The sequence below is a fragment of the Hibiscus syriacus genome, unplaced genomic scaffold, assembly GCF_006381635.1.
Source record: "Hibiscus syriacus cultivar Baekdansim isolate YM2019G1 unplaced genomic scaffold, ASM638163v2 tig00116964_pilon, whole genome shotgun sequence".
NCBI classification, from domain to species: Eukaryota; Viridiplantae; Streptophyta; class Magnoliopsida; order Malvales; family Malvaceae; genus Hibiscus; species Hibiscus syriacus.
The window spans coordinates 292,785-303,460 of NW_024063489.1; the positions used below are offsets into that span (position 1 = coordinate 292,785).

General features: G+C 37.0%; 1 protein-coding gene across 1 annotated transcript; it reads right to left on the reverse strand.

The window, feature by feature from the left end:
- Positions 1-550: 550 nt before the first annotated feature.
- On the reverse strand, positions 551-1,400 carry LOC120191069 (transcription factor MYB56-like). The gene has a single exon (XM_039194074.1). It carries the CDS (start codon positions 1,294-1,296, stop codon positions 553-555), a length of 744 nt encoding a protein of 247 aa, XP_039050005.1. The 5' UTR covers positions 1,297-1,400; the 3' UTR covers positions 551-552.
- Positions 1,401-10,676: the final 9,276 nt, after the last annotated feature.

Below are 10,676 nucleotides of genomic sequence, written 5' to 3' on the forward strand. Positions count from 1 at the left end.
CTCATGTTAAAACTGAGAATCCAAAGTTTTAGAAAATATGAAAAGATTTTGAGAAATGAATGTGGTCATGAGAATCAACATTGTCTGAAGTTAGCCAGTATTAGTATATGTATTTTGTCGTTTGGTTGTATGTTCTGGCTCCCACTATCTGTGCAATCCCACATCGATCTCCTAGAACAGGGAGAATTCTCAACAGAATATGCAATGCATCGTTCCCCCCAAATAATTCAATTTTACAATTGCATTTAGGAAGTAAAATATAAAGGTGGTGCGTGATTAATTAATTGTAAATCTCTTTTATGGAAAAAAAAAACATATAGGCAGTCTGATCTTGCAAACTAAAATCTTTGTTTAATGCCTGGAGCTGATTAGGCATTCATTCATGAAATCTTACATTGTTGGAAGTTGATTTTACCCTTAAAAGAAATAAGGGGAGGAAACAAAGATGAACGTATATATCAACACCAAGAGAAATGGAAAACCTCCCCAGAGTAGACCATACAAAGCATAAAACAGATTGGCTTATAGCCTAATTAGTCATTTAATTTGTTCTTAATGAAACCCTGGAATCTCCGCTGATAACGTGGAGCTCATGTATTCTCTAACCTCTCTTGCTATCACATCTCTCATCACATCCCAAAACTCCGTCGGCACTCTCTCCTCTCTCCTTCTCTCCGCCGCTGCCGCTGCCGCCACCGAGCTTCTATTATTAACACCACTACCAGGCGGCGCTAGGCTCAACGCCGTCAACGCTTCCTCATCTATCACCATTCTCATAGATCCCAATGCAGTATGATCACCACCATCCATTTGCTGATGATGAGTACTCGGTAAGATCTGTTGCTGATGTTCTTGTTGTTGTCGTTGATGGTGATGCTGTCCTTCTCTTGCCTTCCTCTTTAACGTCGAGTTCCAATGATTCTTCACAGCATTATCAGTCCTTCCCGGAAGCAATCTAGCAATGGTTGCCCACCTGTTACCATACCTAGCGTGTGCGGCCAAGATGGTCTCATCCTCCGCTTGAGAAAACGGACGGTGCTCGACGTTGGGGCTCAGCTGGTTGCACCATCTAAGCCTGCAAGATTTCCCTGATCGACCCTTTATATATCGGCTTACCAAAGACCAGTTCCTAGGTCCGTATCTTTCAACAAGCCGAGTCAAAATCCTATCTTCCTCGGCACTCCAGGGACCCTTAATCTTCTCAGCTTTGTTTGAAGCCCTTGCACACATATTAGACTCTGAAGAAGATGAATCAGATGATGTTGTAGAAGACGAGCATCCATTCATTGCTTCCATCTTTAATCACTTACGCACCAGAAGATCAATAGAAAAAGAAAAGCTTCTCTCTCTCTTTATGTTGCTTTTGGGGTTAATATTTTGTTTGATATTTTCGAGTGAGGCGATGAATGGAGCAGAGGCGAAAGGGGTTGTTTATATATGGAGATGGAAAGGTGCATGAACATAGTAGGCGTCTAGCATTTGGAGAATTGGGGTACTTCCAGGAAACTGGCTTTTGTAAAGTTGGTGGGGGGTCCGAGTATTAGAATATTGAGAGCAAGGTTCTGTAGATTCGCACCCCTAGGTTTTATTACTTGTTTCTTTTTATTATATGATTTTTGGCTTCCTTGGGGGATATCTGGATCCAACTAAATTTCAAATCAACTTGACAATATTTGAAGACAAAAAGCCTTAACCTACTCTACTTGTGTAGTTATTTTTCATATCTTACCCCAACCCCACTTATGAGTTTTGTTTTTAATGATTTAGTTTCATTTATAAATATTATACATCTTTTGAAGTAATTCAATTCAAACAATATATTTTATTGAAATAGATAATTTTATACAGAACATTTATGTATGTAATTATCTAAAACAAATAATTAAAGCAGGGTTGCTTAAATTATTGTTTTACAATAATTCATGTGTACTGAATTGGTATAGAGTGAAGTTATGCAAATGCCTTTTGGGTAATATTACCAAAAATGTTTATGTCAATTGGCAGCGAAATAATGTTGTACGAATCACATGGACATGGTCATGGATAAGGTCCCTCAATAGTGTATTTGCACGGCGAACATTAGAATCATCTTCCTGAACCTTCTTGTGATATTCTTCATATATTTCAATTTCTCGACACCCAAATAATTAAACAAAGTTGATAATAGTAATTAGAATATAGTACCTTCATCTGTCCATGGAACCAAAGAAAAATTATTATTGTATACACAGACAAAGGGGTAGAAATGGAATTAAAGGGGATCTTGGAGAGGGGGGGCGGAGAATAAAATCATTCTCGGACTCGCACAATCACAATGCTTATCGGGAGCGTTTAAAACATGACAGGGAAGGGAAAGCTGTTTAACACGTAACAAATGTTTTAAAACGGAAAGTGGGACCCTTTCGACCTTTTCTGACTACTTTTGCTAGCACCAGATTTACAGCTGTATGTCCCCAATCCACGGCCCTCCATTTAATTTGAATCAACGGCCTCAATGAACCCTATCCATATTTTCTATTAAAAAAAACAAGCGCACTGTTAAAAGAGTAGAGAACCCCCTTAAAATGACCAGTTTCAAAATGGTTTCAACGCCCATCACGTAAAGTGGGCCCACTCCCAGCCTGTAAGAATCTCACGTGATTCCAGTTGAAACCCTTTGACTTTATGGTTTTAATCCAATCAAAACCAGCTCCCTCCCTTTCTCCACTCCTCCCTAGGGAGCGTGTCACTCAATTCCCCAATTATCACGCATCAATTCTATTTTCTTTTACCTCTTTCACTTGTTTTTAAGGAGCGGGATATTTTAATCATTCTGCGTCTCAAACAATTAAAGATTTGTTCTGCCTTGGAGTCCTACTTGTTTTGTTCTTTAGGTAGTGGCTAATAAATCCCTTTGTAAGTTGTAACAAAGTTTACCCTTCCATGATTATGCAGGGAAAAAAGGTTTATTACCCATTCAAAACTTATGATATCTCCAAGTTCATTAATCATTATATAATTCACGCTACTCAAGTTTAAATACATAACGCTAATATTATGTTTGAGATAATTTGATTTATATTTTTGAAGTTACAAATTATAATTTGTTATGAATTAATATTCGATATGTCGATAATGTATAAAAAAATACAGTTGATATATCAAATACATGGGTAATTTACTCGAATATTACAAATGGATTTTTTATTCAAATATTACTAAATTAAATAATTAATAATTTATTCTATTCAAAGTAACAATAATAAATCTAAAATAAATTTAAATTTGTTTAAAATTTTACAAATAAATTAAGTTAGTTTGATATTATCTCTTAATTTGCTAAGTGGAGTGTCTGAGCAGCACAAAAATGGGTAACTACCTAAACTGGATAAGAGAGAAATTTGTTTTAGGGTTGTTTGTTTACTTCATAATGATTAAACGTTGAATGATTCAAATATTGAACGATTCAGAGACTCTGTATGAATTAGTTCTAATTGTGACATGTTGTTTGATAATGACTATGAATCATTCAGAATGTACTTATGTGCTGAATCATTCATCATTATTTTGTTGAATCAGTCAACACTAAAATATTCAGAGATGAGAAACAAACGTACTAAATACTGAACGATTCAACATTCAACGTTAAATATTTTTATTTAGAGTCAAACAAACCGCCCTTAATCACTGAAAGCAAGTCCGGTCCATCATGCAAAAAAGATGAAAACAGTGAAGCAAGGGCTAGGCTTATTCAGGGAGAGTGGCGGACGCGCTAGCGAAATGATATGACTGCATCATAGCCGCCCACATGGCACCACTGATATATTCTTTGGACTGACTCGTGGGCCCGTGATTGTTCAGCATGAAGCAGTTGGACGGTTGATATTCCAGCTGGCTCCAAAACCCTAACCTCACTGATTTCCGTTTCAATTTTCTTTTTTACCGTAATTTAAATTGAAGGCTTAATATCATATTATCTTCCTGTACTATAGCTAACTTTTATTGTATTCTGTCTACTTTTTTAGCTATCATTTTATTTTTAGTATATTTCAGTTATTTTTTATTATTTTATTTATAATAATTTTTTTCATTTAAATAAAAATATACTTTACAATATAGATAATAATCTTAACATGAAAATTCAAAGGATTTGAAAAAAAAATTAAAATCAAAATCTTCGCGTGAATACTTGTTTCATCTTTTCAAAATTTTAGCAACTATAAAAAATCTCTTTATTCCTGTTCGAATTTAAACACAATATTAGTATAAAAAATCTCTTTATTCCTGTTCGAATTTAAACACAATATTAGTGTAAGTGTGGAGATTAAGATAATCAATCTAACAAATTGCTTTGCAAAAAGTTATGAATGCATCAATATAATATCATAAAAAGATATTTAACTATATAAGAATGTTAATTTATTAATTAGAAAGTACATCATAATAAATGTAACATGACACATGAAATTATCATAATAATAGATAAAAATATATACTTTTATTTATTTTTGGTAACTAAAAGAAAACTAGCCTAACAAGTTATTCTAACTTCGGTCACTCTCGTCCTGGAGCAAGCTTAAGACGGCAGAAGGTGGCCTCAGAAAAAAAAAAGAGAAAATAACCTCAGTTACCAAAAATCTCATATAATATATGATTTTAACCAATTTTTTCCGGATTTGCCAAAATGACCAACAAAATCGCAATGCGATCGTTAATTCGCAACGCGATATCCATTATCGCAAATTCGCGTTGCGATAGTTGAAAATCGCGTTGCGATGGTCTACAGTGTCGTTGCGATTTTCCCAATTCGCAATGCGAATAAGTAAATCGCAACGCGAATTGGGAAAATCGCAATGCGATACTGACTATCGCAATGCGATACTTACTATCGCAATGCGATAATACAAAATCGCAACGAGATACTGACTTTCGCAACGCGATTCTGACTTTCTCAACGCGATAATACATAATCGCAATGCGATTTTCAAAGCGCCATTAGTATCCTGACCAAGTATTTTATTTTTAAATTCCAAACACGAATATTAATATATTGGAACACTGAACCGTCCACAGTATATCCCGTAATCACAACTCATAACCTAAAACCTAAAATCACAACTCAGTCCCATCTCCATCTCTCACTCTCTCACCCATCTCCGACGAAATCCGTCCCCATCTCCGGCGAAATCCGTCTATCTCCATCTCTCAGAGCCACCCTCACAATCAGAAATGGAAAATCAACCAAATCAACCAACGAGGGTTAGTTTTTTTAATTATTTTCTTTTTGAAATTTTTGCATTATTATTAGGTTTTTCATATTGAAATTGATGATAAGTTGAAATTGATGATAAGTTTACTGGTAATTTCAATAATAGATTAACCATTTCACTTAGATTGCTTATTAAATCAACCTAGAATCGCAACGCGAAATGCAAATTGCAACGCGATTTTAGTTTCGCGTTGCGATAGTCATTTTCTTGTTGCGATTTTCATTTTCAGAAACTATTATTCTTCTGCAAATTGAAACTTGAATGAATTGCATTACTTCAACCAAAAAACAAAGACAAATACGAAATTCACAGTGTTGCAAATTTAAGTTTGAAGAATAAACTACTACTCTTTATGTTTATTATTGTTTTTGGTATATCTTCACAGTGTAGTTTTTGATATATCTAACTTAGTATGTTTATTGTTTTTGTAGAACTTTTATTCGGCTCAATTGACCTTAAGAAATAAAGTCAGCCTGACCAAAACAATTGCGTCGAAGCTTTCACCTGCATAAAGAAAAATGTTTGAGGATACATGCTTCGGGCCATGGCTGAAAGTACAACATCCCGGTGGAGATGCGATGTTGACACACCTGTTTCTTCAAACCATGACTAGCAATCTACCAGAGACTATACAACGTCGTGATGAAGAGATATGCTTTGAATTTCCACCGGCGTATATGTGTTTTGGGCGGGAGGAGTTTTGCTTAATCACCGGTCTACGCTTCGGACACGATGATGTAGGTCGGTACACTAGACACGTTACCCGCCCATCATGGCTATCCCGGGTTTTTCTTGAGCTGGAGAGGCCGAATCTACACGTAGAAGACCTGACAAGATTGTTGAATAAGAAAGATGGTTTTACTCGGATGGATGATGTCGACGTTGTCCGAGTATGCCTTCTAATTCTTTTGCATGCCGACTTTTTAGGCAGAGAGGCCAGACAACCTATTCCAAATGATCTAATCAAATTGGTAGAAGACCTAAATGCGTGGAACCTGTTTCTGTGGGGCTCGTATTTATGGAAAGCTACATGGAATAAGTTATCGTCTGCCTTGGATGATCGAAAAAGTTTGCATGGCGATGGTTCCAAATACACTTTGACATGCTTTATTTGGGCCTTTAAGGTAAGAATTTTTATATAATGTTTCCAAAATTATAAGTAATTATTTAACAATTACTAATGTTTGTTATTATATTGTTTGTAGATTTGGATATTTGAGGCCTTTCCCGCCATGAAGACATATGCAATAAAAACTTCAAATGATATTCCCAGGGCTATTTCCTGGAAGAGGAAACGGACCTTGCAATGGGAAGATTTACTACGGTATACAACAATAAATAATGTAAGTTAACATAAATACTACCATATGTTTATAAACAAGTTATTACTAGTACACGTTTAACTTTGTTTGAGCTTTTATATTGTTAGGAGGACAACACTCCTCTACAGAGGCTGACACCCACGGAAGCTGAGCTTGCCACTGATTGGTGGCAAGCTAGTAAGCATTTTTTTGATGGAACGGTTGATGAGAAGCCTCCACTTCGGGAGCCATCACCTCGCCCAGAGCTATCACCTCACCCAGAGCCATCATCTGATCGACCCGACTATACACCTCCACAACGACAGCCATCACCTATTATGTCACATCATCGAGCCTCTTCTCCACCATCACCGCAAGATAGGCTGTAACATCCTCCATGTCGGGTGAGTGATTAATTTGCAAAGTTTCAACATTTGGTGATCAAAGTAGAATAATTATATATAGTTTTAAAAAAAAAAAGTAAGGTTAGTAAATATGAAATTAAGGTGGGGACCAAATGGTCATTTGTAAGGAATTTTAATTAAAATAAAATATTATGAGGTATATGAGAACCCACGTGTGACATTGGTTCCAGAACTCTCCCATTTCTTCTTCCTTAAATTCCTCATTTTCTTCTCTTCAACGTGTGGCTTGCAATTAAGGTAAGAATCTGAACTTGGTAGTTTCTTTGATGTTTTAAGATTGGAAATGGAAGCTTAGATGTTATATAAGCTAAAGGAAAACTTATATGACATTAAAACAACAAGAGAAGTGTTTTAGAGAATGATTTGGAAAATGAGTTTTAGAGGAAATTTTGATATGGATGAGTTTTTGATGTTTGAATCAGATTTTTGACTTGTCAAGAAGCTAACTAAGAAGTAGGAGGTGTTAGAATTCAAATTAGAACATATTGGAATTTGGGTTGGATTCTTAAATGCTATATGGAGAATTAGATTTCTAAGTTTTAGAGGTATTTAATGGATAATAATTAGTTTAAGTAAGTGTATGAGAGCTAAGAGTAGTAAAAGGATTGAAATATGTATGTTTGAGCTGAAATGGGATGATTTCCGAGCTCAAATTAGGAATTCTGGGTTAGGGGAATCGGTACCCATTCAAGGGGAACCGATACCCCTTCAACGAATATGATTTCCAGAATGCTAGAGGGGAATCGGTACCCCCAGGGGGGGGAACCGATACCTCCTCATCGTATATGAAATTCCAGATTGCTTGAGGGGAATCGATACCCATAGGGGGGAACCGATTCCCCCATGAGAAAAAGAAGAAGAAAGAAAAGAAAGCAAGACTAAGCTATAAATTCTTTAAATTAGTAAGCTATTAAAGCTTAATTGCAAGACATAGACATCTGATGATCATCTTAAAAATTATGTTTATGTAGATACCGAGCCTACTCGAGTTCGGGAACAATCTACAAGTAGGATCGATCGAGGAAAAGGCAAAGAAGTATAGGTGAGTGCATATGCATAGCATGAATATAGTAGTATATTTAGTTCTAGACTTGTGATAAGTCTAGATTCCATATTTTGACATATGATTACATTCCATATTATGATACATGACATGAATTTGTATTAAATGTATTACATGACATGAATTCATATTGTATGTATTACATGACATGATTATGCAGAAAAGTTATATGCACTATGTGATAAAGGTATGTAAATGATATGCCTATGTGTTAAAGGTATGGAAATACTATGTCTACGCGATATGAACTACGGGAAATGTATAAGCCCATGTTAGGTAGATGAGAACTATAGGTATAGTTGGCATGCCAAGGGTAGAGGGTATACTCGGTTCTTTAGGACATATGTATATCCTTTGGAACCTGTGTGAAGTCTTGAAAGACACATACTTGATCCATAGTATATGAATATGATTCTTAAGGAATTCTACGTGGTCCTTATGGACATAATTCTACGGGCACTTCGGTGCAATTCTACGGGCACTTCGGTGCAATTCTACGGGCACTTCGGTGCATTTATACGAGCTGTGGTGACAGCATAGTGCACAACCTCACATTACTCAAATACCTTAGGTTCTCAATATGCTATCATGGGCCAATAAACTTATCAATACTGAATAATGAATGTTACAGTCATACGCTTACAGGTATGGATATTGATGAAGTATACTACATTGATTAGTTACATGTTTGCATCTCATCTCATATGATCCTGACATTTTCATTACATTACATTGCCTTATTATTGTTGCCTCACTAAGTCGATGACTTAGCGTGTGAGTGTTTCACACGTAGGATCCGAGGAAAATAGAAGAGACAGGTGAAGCAGCTTGACAGTATTACTCCTGCAACCATCAGATCAGAAGCAACTTATCAGTAGGTTATTTTGTTATGTAAATAGCAGTTGGCATGTAATTAAAGAGTTAAGTTGTGTATGCTCTGAATATTTTTTGTAAACTTATATTACAGTATGTATATTATTGTATTTTCTTAATACAAGTCCCAATATTTTACTATTATTTATTAAGAGTTGTGTTTTAAAGTCAATGTAGTATCTCTGACTCATATCCGGGTCGGGTATGGGTTGGGGGTGTTACATTTAATGGTATCAGAGCTATGGTTTAGCCGATTCTAGGCATAAACCAGAGTCTATGGAGTCTGTAAATGGAATACATGCCAACAAATAGCGAAAACTTCTGATCTGGTATAGTATGAGTATGCTGTTTTGCTAATAGAACAATGTGTTTATTCTGATTAGATGTCCGGACATAATAGCTCCCGAAGTGAAGCGGGAGAAGATAGGCATGCTGAAAGCAGTAATTCACCTGCCCTGGCCAGGCAAGGTAAAGAACAGGCATCTCAAGGAGTGCCTGTGCAAGATCAAGATACGTTCTTCAGAACGTTAGACGCTATTCTGACGCGTCTTCAACCTCCTGCTCCACTAACTCCCAGAATTAATGTAGCAAAAGAATTGAGAAGTTTAGGAGCTCCCGAATTTAAGGGAGAAGCTGAGGAAGGTCCGGTGTCAGCGGATCTTTGGTTGAATGATTTGAAAATCATGTTAGATGGTCTCCACTGTTCCGAAGTGGAGAAATTAGATGGAGCTGTGTCTTTACTAAGGGGTCAGGCGAGGATATGGTGGACGAACGTCACCATGAGGATGTCAACCGACCAGTTGACTTGGTCTTTGTTTTTAGATGAATTTAAAAGCAAGTATATTGGAGATCAGTTTATCCGCCAAATGAAGCAGGAATTTATGAGTTTGAAGCAGATGAGCCGCTCTGTGTATGAGTACGAATGTGAGTTTAATAAGCTGAGCAGGTTTGCAGCCGAGCTTGTGCCTACTGAAAAAGATGCTTGCGAGTGGTTCGTGGAGGGCTTGCGCCCTAGACTTAAGGAAATGTTGATAGTATTAAACCTGTCCTCGTTCCAGGAGGTGATCAATCGTGCAAAAGCTCTTGAAAGGGCTCAGAATGAAAGATTTGGGGACTCGAGAGTTCAGACATCAAAGAGGACGACTACTTATTCTGGTTCAACACCAACAAAAAGGGGAAGAGACTCGGGATTTCGATCACAAACTAGATCAGAATCAGTTGCATCGTCTGCTAGGGGAGCAAGTCAGGCAAGACCTAGACAGACGCAGTCAGTGGAATCTAGTGCTGGGAGATCTACTCCGGGGCAAGGGAGACAGTGTCAGCAGTGTGGGAAAAACCATTATGGAACTTGTCGTATGGCAGCTGGGACTTGTTTCCGATGTGGAGAGGCCGGACATTTTGTCCGTGATTGTCCATTGATTATTGGTGAGCCGGCACCATCTGGAAGAGCTGGTTCTTTCTCACAAAGAGGACGAGGAAGAGGCAGAGGAAGGAACCCGTCTGAATTCTCTGCTCAACCTGAAGTTCGATCCACTGCTCGAGTATACAACCTAAAGACAAGTGAAGACCGTGATGACCCTGATATTATAGCAGGTACTTTTCAGTTGTATGATAAATTAGTATTGGTACTGATTGATCCGGGTTCTAATTATTCTTATATTACAAGTAAGTTAGTAAAGGAGTTGGGGATTCCCTTAGAAGCTACGAGTAATGAGAATATAGTAACAACTCCGTTAGGCCAGAGTGCCCGGGTGAATAAAGTTTG